This window comes from Dendronephthya gigantea, unplaced genomic scaffold (genome assembly GCF_004324835.1).
Source record: "Dendronephthya gigantea isolate DGI-Jeju-01 unplaced genomic scaffold, DenGig_1.0 000053F, whole genome shotgun sequence".
Taxonomy (NCBI): domain Eukaryota; kingdom Metazoa; phylum Cnidaria; class Anthozoa; order Malacalcyonacea; family Nephtheidae; genus Dendronephthya; species Dendronephthya gigantea.
The window spans coordinates 1077072-1095353 of NW_021163063.1; the positions used below are offsets into that span (position 1 = coordinate 1077072).

General features: G+C 36.9%; 2 protein-coding genes across 8 annotated transcripts in view; one reads left to right on the forward strand and one right to left on the reverse strand.

Annotated features, from left to right (window-relative positions):
* The window catches only part of LOC114529010 (alpha-2-macroglobulin receptor-associated protein-like), a 40825-nt gene that overhangs the window by 5144 nt on the left and 17399 nt on the right, over positions 1-18282 (forward strand). The window contains exons 2-8 of one of the 7 annotated variants that reach the window (XM_028550736.1): positions 8544-8665; positions 8877-9214; positions 9637-9789; positions 10424-10732; positions 11234-11439; positions 11740-11890; positions 14226-14315. In XM_028550736.1, coding sequence (XP_028406537.1) covers positions 8544-8665; positions 8877-9214; positions 9637-9789; positions 10424-10480 — 670 coding nt within the window. In that variant the 3' untranslated portion in view covers positions 10481-10732; positions 11234-11439; positions 11740-11890; positions 14226-14315. Of the gene's footprint in view, positions 1-8093; positions 8666-8876; positions 9215-9636; positions 9790-10423; positions 10733-10878; positions 10913-11233; positions 11440-11739; positions 11895-14225; positions 14316-18282 lie in introns of those variants that run through there. The other 6 variants (XM_028550733.1, XM_028550734.1, XM_028550735.1 and 3 more) reach the window with 6 other exon arrangements.
* LOC114529009 lies at positions 439-2615 on the reverse strand. Its single transcript, XM_028550732.1, has one exon. It carries the CDS (start codon positions 2125-2127, stop codon positions 454-456), a length of 1674 nt encoding a protein of 557 aa, XP_028406533.1. The 5' UTR covers positions 2128-2615; the 3' UTR covers positions 439-453.

Genomic DNA, 18282 nt, shown 5'->3' on the forward strand with positions numbered 1-18282 from the left:
GCATGTCTCTGAGAAAGTCATTCTGTATAAAATGTTACAAAATTGCCAATTCTTGAATTTGATGACTGACAATGAAAAACTGTTTATCAACAATACTCTACAATGTCCATGCCTCAATTACAAATTTGGGGAGTGTCTATTAATGATTTTTTTGATATGTCATTCATGTGATTTAAAATTACACTGATGTGATCATGTGAATGGTAAAATATTAATGGCTTATAGTGAACAAAAAGTCAATCCTCACAGGATGACAGTCACACACAGAGAGAGTTCAGTGATTTCAGAGAGTTATGAGTCATACAAGATTAAAAATAATTTCCCTGAACTCTTTGTATGTGATTGTCATGCTGTGGGAATTGATTTGACTAATTCAATGCATTTACTGCCTTGCCATTTGATCTATGCCGATAGTGCATTTTTTAAATATTTGCGTTCACGAAAATAAGTCCACTACAGTTGAAGAAAACTTATGCGCTGTTCCCAAACCAAAGCAACTGCACCATGGAGATTAGAAACTATCATAACGGAAGACCAAGACTCCAGATCAACATCGTCTTTCAGCTCTCCTGTTTCTGAGAAACTACAAAGATAACGTCCATCGTCAGTTAAAACCAGGATCCGTTTTGTGATGTAATTTATTGCAACAGAAGTACTAGATCCATATTTCTCAGGTATCATAACTTTGCGTTCCAACTCCCCATTCTCCGTGTAGATATAAAAACAAAATTTAAGATAATCTGTAGCAATTATTTTTGTTCCATTATTATCTAGAAACCGTATCATATTCACTCTGTGAGATAATTCTTTGAGATGAAAACTATTATGGACTTCAAATGAATTCGTCTTACATGAAGTTCCGACATGTAGAATTTGTAACCTTCGATCAAAAACGGCGATCATTTTGTCATTGTTTACTGCTATGGGTACGTCATAGCCATATAAAGGGTTGAGTTCAAAAGGCAACAGAGACTCAAGTTTTTTGTCTCCATGCTCATCAAATATCAACAATTTGTAAATCCATTGTTGATCATCGCTTTCTCGAAATGCCGTGATGACGTAAAGGTTATCTTCGGCATCGATATCCATCGCAGCAACCTTGCAACTTGGCAAATCATCTTGTTTGGAAGGATCAAATATTGTACGGGATTCTCCTGAGGGTTTCAATATTTCAACAGAATCATCTCTCGCTATTTTCACAACAATTTCTCTTTTGCTATTTACTACACAACGGGATTCACCAATTCTTTCAGAAAATGTGTAACCCAGGTACGGCGATGTAATTTCCGCACCAGACTCTTTGTATTTTTTAATTAGGCGATCACTCCCGAGTAATGGATGATGAGTTTTCTTTCCAAGCAAAATCCCGGGCCAATCAAAAAACACTGTTTGCAAATTCGAAAACCTTTTGGCAAACTTAAACAAAAGCAGATTCATTTGGTGAACAGACGAAGCATTGTTGAGTCGCTTCGTTTGATTAAACCGAGATTTAATTCCGCCGTCAATCACAACAGAAAATATTTCTTGAATAGCTTTGACATCATGAAGCTCCTTCAGGTATTCTAGGCAATCGTTTACCCCCGCGTCAGGATCTTCTGATTTTTCTAAAATTCTGGCCATCATTCGAACCTGCGTCGCTTGAATTCGGTCCTCGATGGACAAAGCTTCGTTGCAGAATGCTTCGGTGGCTTTTTCACGAGCGAGTTCGAAGGATTTCTTGGAAGACTCGAAGCGTTCCTTGGAATGTATTTTCAATGAATTGAAAGCGTTTATTAAAGACATAACCTCGTTGATTTTAGAAACAAGACCAGTTTCTTCAGAAGACGTAGCTCCAGCTGAAGTTGCTTGTTCGATCGATTCTGATCCATTCTCGGATTCCTTAAACTGCTGTAGCGACTGATAAAGCCCACTTATTCCTTCTCGAAGAAAACAAAAACTGCTCAGTAAATCCTTTCTCGCCAATCCATCCAACTTCCTCTTAATATCATCGAGTTCTCTCACGATCAAGCGTCGACATTCTTCGTCCGTGACGTCGCCATCGTTTAAACGTTCTGCAATTCTATTGCGAGCCTTGTTCACTAAAAATCCAAACGTCAGCTTCAAAACTCCGCTAACGATCTCAGTCATCTTGAAATAAACGAAGCGTTTTTCAAATAAAACGTTATATTAACTTCTTCTGAAACTGTCACAAGATCAACACACCCTCTAATTTCATTCAAGTTCAAACCAACTTATAATTATATATTGTCTCAAAAAATTCCGAACTTCGGGAGAGTTCGCTACTCCCTGCTGGGCATTTCAAAAACTGATTCTATAGAGAGGGAATCACAGTTTTTATTGGAAGCAAACACTTAGTGTCTCAGATTATGATGTATTGTGTGCATGTAAACTCAATATTGGTTTGATGTGCTCCTAAATGAATGTGAACTAGAATATGTGTGTAAAAAAGTCGAAATAAAGACTGTTTCTTACTGAGTCCATCACGAGACCAACACACCCATCCACCGCCCAGCAAGACGTCTAATTTCGTTCAAATTTAAATTCTAACGACTTCATTGTCTTATACTCGAAAAATTTCAACGTCAGCAAAGTTCTGTTTCAAAAATTTCAAAAATTCTTCCGAGAGGGGTTCCAAGTTTTTGATATAAAAAACTTTTGTTTGCCGATTTTTTACTTATATGTTTCTTCAAAATACGATGTACTGTCTGGATATCTTACACAAAATTAGTTGGCTGTGCTTCTAAATGAATATAGGAAGGTTGGTGATATTATGATACACCATCCAGTTGGTCTTATGTAGTCTGAACATTGTTCTATACTGTAATTAAATTTGACTACCTTTTTATATTACTATTTCCGTAGTTTAGTCTGATGAAATATCTTCAATTTGTAGTCAATATCTTTATTTTGTTCGTGCATGATGCAGGCAATTGCCCTAATCGTCTTCCTCGGGTGATTTTGTATTTTCAGGTGAAACAGACAAAAAATAGACACAAATATCGTGATTATTCGCATCACGGGGAGAATTCGTTTCAACGTGAATACGATAGAAGATTTCGAGTGAGTATTTGATGCATCTTTTCTACTCATCGCAAAAACCCTACTTGCAAGTTCGATGTGAGCTTTGCATATAATTCTTGCGTATACGTACTGACTTTTGATAGATGTGAATGCGTAATTACTCACGAATGCTCTGATGTATATGAGCTTTTATTTGAACATCAGTAACTAATTCACTCGTTCACATCTATGAAAAGAAGAAAATCGCAGCAAAAATCCCAAGTGTAAACGAGCCCTTTAGCCTATCACTTTGCAGCGGCTTTCATGTCGTTGAGAAGCCGTGAAATTGCCTCATTTGAAAGCGTTGTAAGAACGAGAACGCTGTCGTGGTACCACAAGTTATGCACACCTCTGACCTATTGTCTTGTGTGTGGAGTTTCTTTGTTTTGCGAGCGCGTCGTCGAGCTGGCCGCGTCTTGAATCTTAAACTCCCTACTGTGACGAGAAAGTCTTTATAAAGCTATTGTACCGCTCATATCCTGTCAAAATCGAAACCTAATTCAAACTAAATCGCCCTAAACTATTCTTTTTCCAGCTCCAATTTAAAACTGATGTGCGCTCGCAATGATTCTAATATTTTTCTCAAATTTTAGCAGGAAAACCGACATTCCACGTCTTCAAGTGGTTGGCACAAGCGTAGCTATGATCGTCACTCACGGCGTGATAGGCGATGATGTTATTTCATTTCTGGAATCAACTGGAAAAAACTGAAGAAGCTGCCTCATGTTGGTACCGTCCACATCCAAAATGGGTTTTTATATTCAACTGTGCAATTTTCAAATGTATGGGAGTCGAAATAGGTGGGTGAGAATAGAGGGGGTGGGTGAGGCATTGTGTGTGAGGAGACCACTGGAGGTATTTTACAATTAAATTACAGAAACATTGTCAATGGTATTGTATTTTTATTTAAACAATGGCTATAGTCTATTTTATCATTTCTAGCTATAGTTTTTCCTATACATTCTTGTTCCAACATCTGGTAAGCAGAAAGTTCTGGTACACAAGGTATCCAGTGATTTAAATTCTATTATAAAAGTTTTAAAAGCTCATCAACTATGGTGATGGTCAAGCAACTGGCTAAAATATATAATTAAGGATTGTTCAACAGTTCAGTGTTTCTTTTCCAGAGCTATAATTTTGCTTGAAACTTGTGTTTCACAAAAAAATAAACTTTTTTATCTTATTTTACTGCATGTCTATGAGAAAGTCATTCTGTATAAAATGTTACAAAATTGGCAATTCGAGAATTTGATGACTGACAATGAAAAACTGTTTATCAACAATACTCTACAATGTCCATGCCTCAATTACAAATTTGGGGAGTGTCTATTAATGATTTTTTTGATATGTCATGCATGTGATCTAAAATTACACTGATGTGATCATGTGAATGGTAAAATATTAATGGCTTATAGTGAGCAAAAAGTCAATCCTCACAAGATGACAGTCACACACAGAGAGAGTTCAGTGATTTCAGAAAGTTATGAGTCATACAAGATTAAAAATAATTTCTCTGAACTCTTTGTATGTGATTGTCATGCTGTGGGAATTGATTTGACTAATTCCAGTTTTACTTACCATGCATTTACTGCATTGCCATTTGATCTATGCCATTTGATCTAGTGCATTTTTTAATATTTGCCTTCATGAAAATAAGTCCACTACAGTTGAAGAAAAGTTACGAGCTGTTCCCAAACCAAAGTAACCGCACCATGGAGATTAGAAATAATACTAGAAGTAGACAAAGACCCCAGATCAAAATTGTCTTTCAGTTCTCCTGTTTCTGAGAAACTACAAAGATAACGTCCACCGTCAGTTAAAACCAGGATCCGTTTTGTGATGTAATTTATCGCAACAGAATTAATATATCCATATTTTTCAGGTATCATAACTTTGCGTTCCAACTCCCCGTTCTCCGTGTAAATATAAAAAGAAGATTGAAGATAATAACCTGCAGCAATTATTTTTGTTCCATTATTATCTAGAAACCGTATCATATTCACAGATAATTCTTTGAGATGAAAACTATTATGGACTTCAAATGAATTTGTCTTCCATGAAGTTCCTACATGTAGAATTTGTTTCTTTCCATCAAGAACGGCGATCATTTTATCATTGTTTACTGCTATGGATATAACATGATATCCATATACTGAGTTGTTTTTAAAAGGCAACAGAGACTCGAGTTTTTTGCATCCATGCTCATCAAATATCAACAACTTGTAACTCCATAGTTGATCATTGCTTTCTTGAAATCTCGTGATGACGTAAAGGTTATCTTCGGCATCGATATCCATCGCAGCAACCTCGCGACGCGGCAAATCCTCTCGTTTGGAAGGATCAAATATTGTACGGGATTCGCCTGAGGGTTTCAAAATTTGAACACAATCATCTCTCGCTATTATGGCAACAATTTCTCTTTTGCTATTTACAACACAACGATATCCATCAATACGTTCGGAAAATGTGTAACCCAGGTACGGCGACGTAATTTCCACACCAGACTCTTTGTATTTTTCAATAAGGCGATCACTTCCGACTAATGGATGATGAGTTTTCTTTCCAAGCAAAATCATGGGCCAATCAAAAAACACTGTTCGTAAGTTCGAAAACCTTCTGGCAAACTCAAACAAAAGCAGATTCATTTGATGAACAGACGAAGCATTGTCGAGTCGCTTCGTTTTATTAAACCGAGATTTAATTCCGCCGTCAATCACAACAGAAAATATTTCTTGAATAGCTTTGATATCATGAAGCTGCTTCAGGTATTGTAGGCAATCGCTTACCCCCGCGTCAGGATCTTCTGATTTTTCTAAAATTCTGCCCATCATTCGAACCTGCGACGCTTGAATTCGGTCCTCGATGGACAAAGCTTCATTGCTGAATGCTTCGGTTGCTTTTTCACGAGCGAGTTCGAAGGATTTCTTGGAAGACTCGAAGCGTTCCTTGGAATGTATTTTTAATGAATTGAAGGCGTTTATCAAAGACGTGACCTCGTTGATTTGAGAAACAGGAACAACTTCCCGAGAAGACGTAGCTCCAGCTGAGGTTGCTTGTTCGGTCGATTCTGATCCATTCTCGAATGCCTTAAACTGTTGTAGCGACTGATAAAGACCATTGATTCCTTCTTGGAGAAAATAAAGACTGCTCAGTAAATCCTTTCTCGCTAATCCATCCAACTTCCTCTTAATCTCATCGAGTTCTGTCACGATCAAGCGTCGACATTCTTCGTCCGTGACGTCGCCATCGTTTAAACGTTCTGAAATTTTACTGCGAGCCTTGTTCACTAAAAATCCAATCGTCAGCTTCAAAACTCCGCTAACGATCTCAGTCATCTTGAAATAAACGAAGCGTTCTTCAAATAAAACGTTATAAATACTTGCAACGTCACAAGATCAACACAACACATGAAATATCCGGTGATTTATTTGCATATATGCATGATAATTGCATATCTTTGCCTGAAACAAAAATTAATTATACTCCGAAACGAAGGCCCTGAGCTCGAAACGTCGAGAAGTAGAAATATTTTCGGCTGTTTTAGGCAGTTGTTATACCACATTTGATACTTAGATCGCAAAGTAGACCATAGTGGGAAAGGTCATTAACTGCATTAGTAATAATTTTAGCCGTAGTAATCTGAGACAATCAAAATATCAAAATTACATTCAACTACTGTTTTTATCCTATGATCGAAACAAATATTCCCGCGATAAATCGCCTTTATGCTAATATTAGGTTTGCGAATCTCTTTCTCCGAAAGTGTATTTTTGACTTCTTAGAAAGATTTTTAGAAATAATGTTAATAACATGTTGTTTAAGTACAAACCAGTGATGATATCTATTTTCATTCAGATTCGAATTCAAACAACTTTTTTTAACAAATTCCAGCGTCAGGAAAGTTCTTGGCTTCCTTCGCATTTCATGTCTTTGGAGAGGGGGTGACAATTTTTAATATATATTAAAAAACGTTTGCTTAATTGCTATGTGTCTTCAGAATACGATGCACTGTCTGCGTATCTAACACAAATTATTTGGCCGTTCTTCTAAATGATTATGAACTACAGTTTGTGTAAAAAAAGTCGAAAAAAGGAGAAAATGATTATAAACCAGACACAGTACTAAAATGCGGTGCCCGCAATGCTTGTCTAGAAATAAAACGTCCGCTCATTTCTAACGACATCACCAACTTACATTCTCCTGTCGGCCGCAGCCTGGTTGGTTGGTACATTAAGGTCAAAATTGCGCCGTTTTAAAATCTTCAGAAATAAAATATTTAGGCTAAAAATACTATCTAAGAATACTATCAAAATGAAGAGAAACGTGAGACGAATAAACTGGCGTAGAGCCGGAAACTAGAAAAGCAACGATACAGAAGTCAAGGATTAAGCGTATTGCATTTTTAATTTGTTTAATAATTTTGAGCGATTTGTCATAAAGTTCGCTTATTGAAACTATACTTTAAAACCTTCGAAATAGAATATATTTGGCTCAAAGTACTATAAAATAAATCGCAATGTAAGACCGATCCACTTATTTAAGGACGAAAATTAAAAGAGAAAACCAACGATATGAAAGATATCAAAGACCAAACTTACTATTACTAGTAAAGTATAGCATAGTAATTTTGAGCGATTTGTCAACAATTCAATTTCGTTTGTCTTTCAAACGTCAAAAAACGCTGCGAATACTCTTGTTTAGTAATATATTTAAGACCTGTAAGTATAATTTCTTACGCTGAATCGAATGGTGGTATTTTTGTCCTTCTTGGGTGCATAAAAGCAGAGATACACGCAATTATCAGAGTTTGAGATTGAAATTGAAAAAAGAACGTTCCTCTACAAAAGGAATTTGCCAAACGTACAACAAGATTAATAGTAATAATTAGGAAAAAATTCCAAGCATTCCAAGTATGTGCAAGGAATTTTTACTTGGCGATTAAGGAAACGTATTGATGCGAACAAACAAACTCACAGGCAGAATATAATGCGGTGCCAAACTTGACGCGGGCACCGCAATATTTTGTAGCAGAAAATGTGTAAGCCTTGTACGCAGCGCGTCCCTATTTTTTTACACGTGTCAGAAACAATGAGAGCGAGGCTGTGATTGTTCCCAACATGAACAAAATGGAAATTTCTGTATGAAATATTTGAAAACATTTGACTTTATTTTACAAGTTTTACCACAATGAAGAGCTTGTTTTTGCCGTTTTTGTTTGGTTTACTTGTGTCCGCGTTCTTCTCCGTCTCGCGTAGTTCAAACACGGAGAAAAACAGTCCGTTTGGCATGGGAAGGGTGAACATAGTTTGGCAAAAGGCGAAGCAGTTGTTGTTATCACAAGAGAAGTTGGACGCGTTGTACGTTGAGCTGGAGCGGCAAGACAAAGACGAGATAAAATGGAAACATCAGAAACAAGATGGGAAGGATAATCTCGGCGAAGCTGAGGCGATTATCAGACGGAATTTGATGAATATTATGGAAAGGTACGGGTTGTTGGGTGCTGGGGAGGAAGGCAGGGATCATATTGAGACGAATCGGGCACACGACTCGTCGTTCAAGAAAGACGAGAGGCTAGAGAAATTGTGGGAACACGCCAAAAATGAAGGTAAACAACAGAGTTGTTTTGGATCTAGTTAATATATACTCTACACTATATTCATTGATCATCCACAATCTAGGTACCCCTTACCTCTACACTAGTGATTCATTCATCACCCACAATCCACCCCATACCTCTCACCCACTCACCTCCCCCTCACTCAGACCTTATCATAGTCCCAAGAATGTACTAAATTTCAAATTTAACTTCTCCGCAGCACAATTTAGCAAAGAAGAATTAGAAAAGCTACGCGAGGAACTAACTCACCATCACGATAAATGGAAGCAGTACAGGGATTTGGTTGGAATTGTTTCTGCACATAAAGACAGACAGAATAACATTGTTGGAAAGAACATACCACATGAGGAAGCTTTCTCAAAGCTTCAAGAGGAAATGAACATGAAGTGTAGAGAAGTGGACAGCAGCTACTGTCGATTAAAAAAGAAAGTTTTGTCTGGAGCTCCCAATGAAGAATTTCAAGACCATCGTGTCAGAGATTTGTGGAAAAGAGCCCAGGTTCAAGGGTACTCGGAGGAAGAGCTTGACATCATGAAAGTATGTTTTCAATGGCCTTTGCATAATAGACCAATTTGTGAACTAGTTAACAAGAAGGAAATAAATCACCACAGCTAAAAAGAGCATACAAAAATTAGTATAATCACCATGTTTGGCTGCAAAATGCCTAGTAGTAAGGTAAATATAGCCATGCAAAATTTTGTATACTTTTTTTACTTGAAGCATGTAACTAAATTAGTTGTGTACGGTAACTAAAAAAGTATACAAAATTCCCATATTTGCATGGCTATATTTTCCACACTTTATACAATATTTCACAGTCAAACTTGGCAATTTTACTAAGTTTAGTTTGCACTTTTCAGAATTTCCTTTTTTGTTGCCTAAATCAAAAGTTGGTCTAGCAAAATCTCAAACATGTTTGTTCTTGGCTTGTTGTCTCAAGCATTTGGTTTATATTTCAGGAAGAATTACGGCATTTTGATAACAGGATAGCAAAGCATGATGACCTTCAAGAACAGCTTGATGTTGCAGAGGATATGCTTAACAATGGCCAGGATCACATTAAACCCAAGTTTGAAAAGTTGACTGAAAAAGTGAACGAACACAGAGAATATGTAAGAAACTGGGTCTATGTATGTTACTGTCATTGCAATGGAAGTGTTTGTATTACGGATCTCACCGAACTCTGGTGAGACATTAAAAATTTGTATTGCAAACACACCCACAAACATTCACGACCATACCTACAATTATAACAGTTTATAGCCGCCTTATTATTGAGCTTAAGCAAGTGATATTTTTGATAACACAAACAGCATGAGACTGGGTCAAGGATTGTGATTAGTGAAAAACAAAAACTTTACTTCCGGTCAACCTAAACGTCACTTGCAATGTATGTGTGGTTGCGAATGTTTGTGGACGTGAATGGCATAGAAATTTTTGATACATCACTGGAGTTTGGTGAGATCCGTAATAAAATATTTGTTACCTGAAGTTGTCAACACATTTGTTTTAAAATTGCTGAACTAATTGTTTACTGGAATACTTGTTCATAATTGGTAAAAACCATTGGTCGACTTGCACATACAGAAATTAGATCAATTTTTCAACAAATGTCTTCATCAACTTAGGTACTGTACTGATGAAATACTATTTCTGTCACAATGAGAGTAAATTGTTAGCAATATAACACCACTGACTAACAGCTGGTGATCATTAGATGTTTATAACTATGATTGTTGTCTTCAGATAAAGAAGTTACACACAACACTGGAAAAAAGAATAGGACCTCGTAATGAGTTGTGATTGAAATTACTTTCAAGAAGTGATGGTCAGATACTAAAGTATGGTGTATGCATATCATATGGTATATGGATTAAATTCTTGTGAGTGTAATGCTTGGAAGATGGTTGAATTTGATGAATATTATGGAAAGGTACGGGTTGTTGGGTGCTGGGGAGGAAGGCCAGGATCATATTGAGACAAATCGGGCACACGACTCGTCGTTCAAGAAAGACGAGAGGCTAGAGAAATTGTGGGAACACGCCAAAAATGAAGGTAAACAACAGAGTTGTTATGAATCTAGTTAATATATACTCTACACTATTCATTGATCACCCACAATCTACCCCTTACCTCTACACTATTCATTGATCACCCACAATCTACCCCTTACCTTTCACCCACTCACCTCCCCCTTTTAGCCTATCACTTTGCAGCTGCTTTCATGTCGTTGAGAAGCAGTGAAATTGTCTCATTTGAAAGCATTGTAAGAACGAGAACGCTGTCGTGGTACCACTAGTTATGCACACCTCTGACCTATTGTCTCGTGTGTGTAGTTTCTTTGTTTTGCGAGCGCGTTGTCGAGCTGGCCGCGTCTTGAATCTTAAACTTCCTACTGTGACGAGAAAGTCTTTGTATAAAAGCTATTGTATCGGTCATATCCTGTCAAAATCGAAGCCTAATTCAAACCAAATCGCCCTAAACTATTCTTTTTCCAACGCCAATTTAAAACTGATGTGCGCTCGCTATGATTCTAATATTTTTCTCAAATTTTAGCAGGAAAACCGACATTCCACGTCTTCAAGCGGTTGGCACAAGCGTAGCTATGATCGTCACTCGCGGCGTGATAGGCCATGATGTCATTTCATTTCTGGAATCGACTGGAAAGACTGAAGAAGCTGCCTCATGTTGGTACAGTCCAGATCCAAAATGGGTTTTTATATTCAACTGTGCAACTTTCAAATGTATGGGAGTCAAAATAGGTGCGTGAGAATTGAGGGGGTGGGTGATCATGTGAATGGTAAAATCTTACTGGCTTATAGTGAACAAAAAGTCAATCCTCACAGGATGACAGTCACACACAGAGAGAGTTCAGTGATTTCAAAGAGTTATGAGTCATACAAGATTAAAAATAATTTCTCTGAACTCTTTGTATGTGATTGTCATCCTGTGGGAATTGGTTTGACTAATTCAAGTTTTATTTACCATGCATTTATTGCATTGTCATTTGATCTATGCCCATAGTGCATTTTTTTAATATTTGCCTTTTATATGAAAATAAGTCCACTACAATTGAAGAAAAGTTACGCGCTGTTTCGAAACCAAAGCAACTGCACCATTAGGATTAGAAATAATCTCAACGAAGGACGAAGACTCCAGATCAACATCGTCTTTCAATTCTCCTGTTTCTGAGAAACTACAAAGATGTTCACGGTTAGTTAAAACCAGGATCCGTTTTGTGATGTAATTTATCGCAACAGAATAAATATATCCATATTTTTGAGGTATCATAACTTTGCGTTTCAACTCGCCGTTCTCCCTGTAGATATAAAAACAATCCTCAAAATAGATTGCAGCAATTATTTTTCTTCCATTATTATCTAAAAACCGTATCATATTCCCTATGTCAGATAATTCTTTGAGATGAAAACTATTTTGGACTTCAAATGAATTCGTCTTACATGAAGTTCCGTCATGTAGAATTTGTTTCGCTCGATCAAAAACGGCGATCATTTTGTCATTGTTTACTGCTATGGGTACGTCATATGCATATATATCTACTTTCATGTGTTGAAAAGGCAACAGAGACTCAAGTTTTTTCTCTCCATGCTCATCAAATATCAACAACTTGTAACTCCATAGTTGATCATCGCTTTCTCGAAATCTCGTGATGACGTAAAGGTTATCTTCGACATCGATATCCATCGCAACAACCTTGCAACTTGGCAAATCCTCTTGTTTGGAAGGATCAAATATTGTACGGGATTCTCCTGAGGGTTTCAAAATTTGAACAGAATCATTTCTCGCTATTTTCGCAACAATTTCTCTTTTGCTATTTACAACACAACGAGATTCATCAATATTTTTGGAAAATGTGTAACCCAGGTTCGGCGACGTAATTTCCACACCAGACTCTCTGTATTTTTCAATAAGGCGATCACTCCTGACTAATGGATGATGAGTTTTCTTCCCAAGCAAAATCTTGGGCCAATCAAAAAACACTGTTTGCAAGTTCGAAAACCTTCTGGCAAACTCAAACAAAAACAGATTCATTTGGTGAACAGACGAAGCATTGTTGAGTCGCTTCGTTTTATTAAACCGAGATTTAATTCCGCCGTCAATCACAACAGAGAATATTTCTTGAATAGCTTTGATATCATGAAGCTGCTTCAGGTATTGTAGGCAATCGCTTACCCCGGCGTCAGGATCTTCTGATTTTTCTAAAATTCTGGCCATCATTCGAACCTGCGACGCTTGAATTCGGTCCTCGATGGACAAAGCTTCGTTGCTAAATGCTTCGGTGGCTTTTTCACGAGCAAGTTTGAACGATTCTATGGCAGAAAGATAGCGTTTCTTGGAATGCATTTCCAATGATTTGAAGGCGTTTGTTAAAGACATAACCTCGTTGATTTGAGAAACAAGACCAACTTCCTCAGAAGACGTAGCTCCAGCTGAGGTTGCTTGTTCGGTCGTTTCTGATCCATTCTCGGATTCCTTAAACTGTTGTAGCGACTGATAAAGACCATTGGTTCCTTCTTGAAGAAAACATAAACTGCTCATTAAATCCTTTCTCGCCAATCCATCCAACTTCCTCTTAATATCATCGAGTTCTCTCACGATCAAGCGTCGACATTCTTCGTCCGTGACGTCGCCATCGTTTAAACGTTCTGCAATTCTACTGCGAGCCTTGTTCACTAAAAATCCAAACGTCAGCTTCAAAACTCCGCTAACGATCTCAGTCATCTTGAAATAAACGAAGCGTTCTTCAAACAAGATCAACACACCCTCTAATTTCATTCAAATTCAAACCAACTTATATATTGTCTCAAAAAATTCCGAACTTCGGGAGAGTTCGCTACTCCCTGCTGGGCATTTCAAAAACTGATTCTTTAGAAAGGGAATCACAGTTTTTATTGTAAGCAAACGCTTAGTGTCTCAGATTATGATGTATTGTGTGCATATCAACTCAACATTCATTTGATGTGCTCCAAAATGAAAATGAACTAGAATATGTGTGTAAAAGTCGAAATAAAGACTGTTTCTTACGAGTCAATCAGTAACAATCACAAGACCAATACACCCATCCATCGCCCAGCAAGACGTCTAATTTCATTCAAATTTAAATCCAAACCATTGTCTTATACTCGAAAAATTTCAACGTTAGCAAAGTTCTGTTTCAAAAATTTCAAAAATTCTTCAGAGATGGGGACAAAGTTTTTGATATAAAAAACTTTTGTTTGCCAATTTTCAACTTCTATGTTTCTGCAAAATACAATGTACAGTCTGGATATCTTACACAAAATTAGTTGGCCGTGCTTCTAAATGAATATGGGAAGGTCGGTGATATTATGATACACCATCCAGTTGGTCTTATGTAGTCTGAACATTGTTCTATACTGTAATTAAATTTGACTACCTTTTTATATTACTATTCCCGTAGTTTAGTCTGATGAAATATCGTCAATTTGTAGTCAATATCTTTATTTTGTTCGTGCATGATGCAGGCAATTGCCCTAATCGTCTTCCTCGGGTGATTTTGTATTTTCAGGTGAAACGGACAAAGAATAGACACAAATATCGTGATTATTCGCATCACGGGGAGAGTTCGTTTCAACGTGAATACGATAGAAGATTTCGAGTGAGTATTTGATATATCTTTTCTACTCATCGCAAAAACCCTACTTGCAAGTTGGATGTGAGTTTTGCGTATAATTTTTGCGTATATCTGACTTTTGACAGATGTGAATGCGTAATTACTCACGAATGCTCTGATGTATAAGAGCTTTTATTTGAACATCAGTAACTAATTCACTCGTTCACATCTATCAAAAGAAGAAAATCGCAGCAAAAATCGCAAGTGTAAACGAGCATTGAGGCATTGTGTGTGAGGAGACCACTGGAGGTATTTTACAATTAAATTACAGAAACATTGTCAATGGTATTGTATTTTTATTTAAACAATGGCTATGGTCTATTTTATCATTTCCAGCTATAGTTTTTGCTATACATTCTTGTTCCAACATCTGGTAAGCAGAAAGTTCTGGTACACAAGGTATCAAGTGATTTCATTTCTATTATAAAAATTTTAAAAGCTCATCAGCTATGATGATGGTCAAGCAACTGGCTAAATATATATGATTAAGGATTGTTCAACAGTTCAGTGTTGCTTTTCCAGAGCTATAATTTTGCTTGAAACTTGTGTTTCACAAAAAATAAACTTTTTTATCTTATTTTACTGCATGTCTATGAGAAAGTCATTCTGTATAAAATGTTACAAAATTGCCAATTCTTGAATTTGATGACTGACAATGAAAAACTGTTTATCAACAATACTCTACAATGTCCATGCCTCAATTACAAATTTGGGGAGTGCCTATTAATGATTTTTTTGATATGTCATGCATGTGATTTAAAATTACACTGATGTGATCATGTAAATGGTAAAATATTAATGGTTTATAGTGAACAAAAAGTCAATCCTCACAGGATGACAGTCACACACAGAGAGAGTTCTGTGATTTCAGAGAGTTAATATCAGTCCTACAAGATTAAAAATAATTACTCTGAACTCTTTGTATGTGATTGTCATCCTGTGGGAATTGATTTGACTAATTCAAGTTTTATTTACCATGCATTTATTGCATTGCCATTTGATCTATGCCCATAGGCCATAGTGCATTTTTTAACATTTGCCTTCATGAAAATAAGTCCACTACAGTTGAAGGAATGTTACGTGCTGTTCCCAAACCAAAGCAACTGCACCATGGAGATTAGAAATAATCTGAACGAAGGACAAAGACTCCAGATCAACATCGTCTTTCAGCACTCCTGTTTCTGAGAAACTACAAAGATAACGTCCAAAGTCTGTTGAAACCAGGATCCGTTTTGTGATGTAATTTATCGCAACAGAATCAATAGATCCATATTTTTTAGGTATCATAACTTTGCGTTCCAACTCCCCGTTCTCCGTGTAGATATAAAAACAATCTTCCCAATAACCTGCAGTAATTATTTTTGTTCTATTATTATCTAGAAACCGTATCATATTCGCTCTGTCAGATAATTCTTTGAGATGAGAACTATTATGGACTTCAAATGAATTCGTCTTACAAGAAGTTCCGACCTGTAGAATTTGTTTCTCTCGATCAAAAACGGCGATCATTTTGTCATTGTTTACTGCTATGGGTACAACAGATCCAATTATATCTGTATAGGCTTTCATGTGTTTAAAAGGTAACAGAGACTCAAGTTTTTTCTCTCCATGCTCATCAAATATCAACAACTTGTAACTCCATGATTGATCATCGCTTTCTTGCGTGATGAGGTAAAGGTTATCTTCGGCATCGATATCCATCCCAACAACCTTGCAACTTGGCAAATCTTCTTGTTTGGAAGGATCAAATATTGTACGGGATTCTCCTGAGGGATGCAAAATTTTAACAGAATTATGTATCTCTATTCTCGCAACAATTTCTCTTTTGCTATTTACAACACAGCAAGATCGATCAATACTTTCGGTGGTTTTGGAAAATGTGTAACCCAGGTACGGCGACGTAATTTTCACACCAGACTCTCTGTATTTTTCAATAAGGCGATCACTCCGGACTATTGGATGATGAGTTTTCTTTCCAAGCAAAATCTCGGGCCAATTAAAAAACACTGTTTGCAAGTTCGAAAACCTTTTGGCGAATTCAAACAAAAGCAGATTCATTTGATGAACTGACGAAGCATTGTTGAGTCGCTTTGTTTTATTAAACCGAGATTTAATTCCGTCGTCAATCACGACAGAAAATATTTCTTGAATAGCTTTGATATCATGAAGCTCCTTCAGGTATTGTTGGCAATCGCGTACCCCGGCGTCAGGATCTTCTGATTTTTCGCAAATCCTGGCCATCATTCGAACCTGCGTCGCTTGAATTCGGTCCTCGATGGACAAAGCTTCGTTGCTGAATGCTTCGGTTGCTTTTTCACGAGCGAGTTTGAACGACTCTATGGCAGAGAGATAGCGTTCCTTGGAATGTATTTTCAACGAATTGAAGGCGTTTATCAAAGACGTGACCTCGTTAATTTGAGAAACAGGAACAACTTCCCGAAAAGACGTAGCTCCAGCTGAGGTTGCTTGTTCGGTTGATTCTGATCCATTGTCGGACGCATTAAACTGTTGTAGCGACTGGTAAAGACCATTGATTCCTTCCTGAAGAAAACAAAAACTGCTCAGTAAATCCTTTTTCGCTAATCCATCCAGCTTCGTCTTAATATTATCGAGTTCTCTCACGATCAAGCGTCGACATTCTTCGTCCCTGACGTCGCCATCGTTTAAACGTTCTGAGATTTCACTGCGAGCCTTGTCCACTAAAAATCCAAATGTCAGCTTCAAAACTCTGGTAACGATCTCAGTCATCTTGAAATAAACGGAGCGTTCTTCAAATAAAACGTTATATTAACTGCTTGTTAAACTGTCAAAAGATCAACACACCCTCTAATTTCACTCAAATTTAAACCAACTTATATTTTGTCTCAAAAAATTCCGAACTTCTGGATAGTTCGCTACTCCCTGCTGGGCATTTCAAAAACTGATTCTTTAGAGAGGGAATCACAGTTTTTATTGTAAGCAAACGCTTAGTGTCTCAGATTATGATGTATTGTGTGCATATCAACTCAATATTGGTTTGATGTGCTCCTAATGAATATTGAACTAGAATATGTGTGTAAAAAAAGTTGAAATAAAGACTGTTTCTTACGAATCCATCACGAGACCAACACACCCACCCACCGCCCAGGAAGACGTTTAATTTCATTCAAATTTAAATTCAAACGACTTCATTGTCTTGTACTCGAAAAATTTCCGCGTCAGCAAAGTTCTGTTTCAAAAATTTCAAAAATTCTTGAGAGAGGGGTTCAAAGTTTTTGATATAAAAAACTTTTGTTTCCCGATTTCAAACTTCTATGTTTCAGTCTTCAAAATACGATTTACTGTCTGGATATATCTTACACAAAATTAGTTAGCCGTGCTTCTAAATGAATATGGGAAGGTTGGTGATATTATGACACACCACCCAGTTGGTCTTATGTAGTCTGAACATTGTTCTATACTGTAATTAAAGTTGACTACCTTTTTATATTACTATTCCCGTAGTTTAGTCTGATGAAATATCTTCAATTTGTAGTCAATATCTTTATTTTGTTCGTGCATGATGCAGGCAATTGCCCTAATCGTCTTCCTCGGGTGATTTTGTATTTTCAGGTGAAACGGACAAAGAATAGACACAAATATCGTGATTATTCGCATCACGGGGAGAGTTCGTTTCAACGTGAATATGATAGAAGATTTCGAGTGAAAACCCTACTTGCAAGTTCGATGTAAGTTTTGCATATAATTTTTGCGTATATATGTGACTTTTGATAGATGTGAATGCGTAATTACTTACGAATGCTCTGATGTATAAGAGCTTTTATTTGAACATCAGTAACTAATTCACTCGTTCACATCTATCAAAAGAAAAAAATCGCTGCAAAAATCCCAAGTGTAAACGAGTCCTTTAGCCTATCACTTTGCAGCTGCTTTCATGTCGTTGAGAAGCCGTGAAATTGCCTCATTTGAAAGC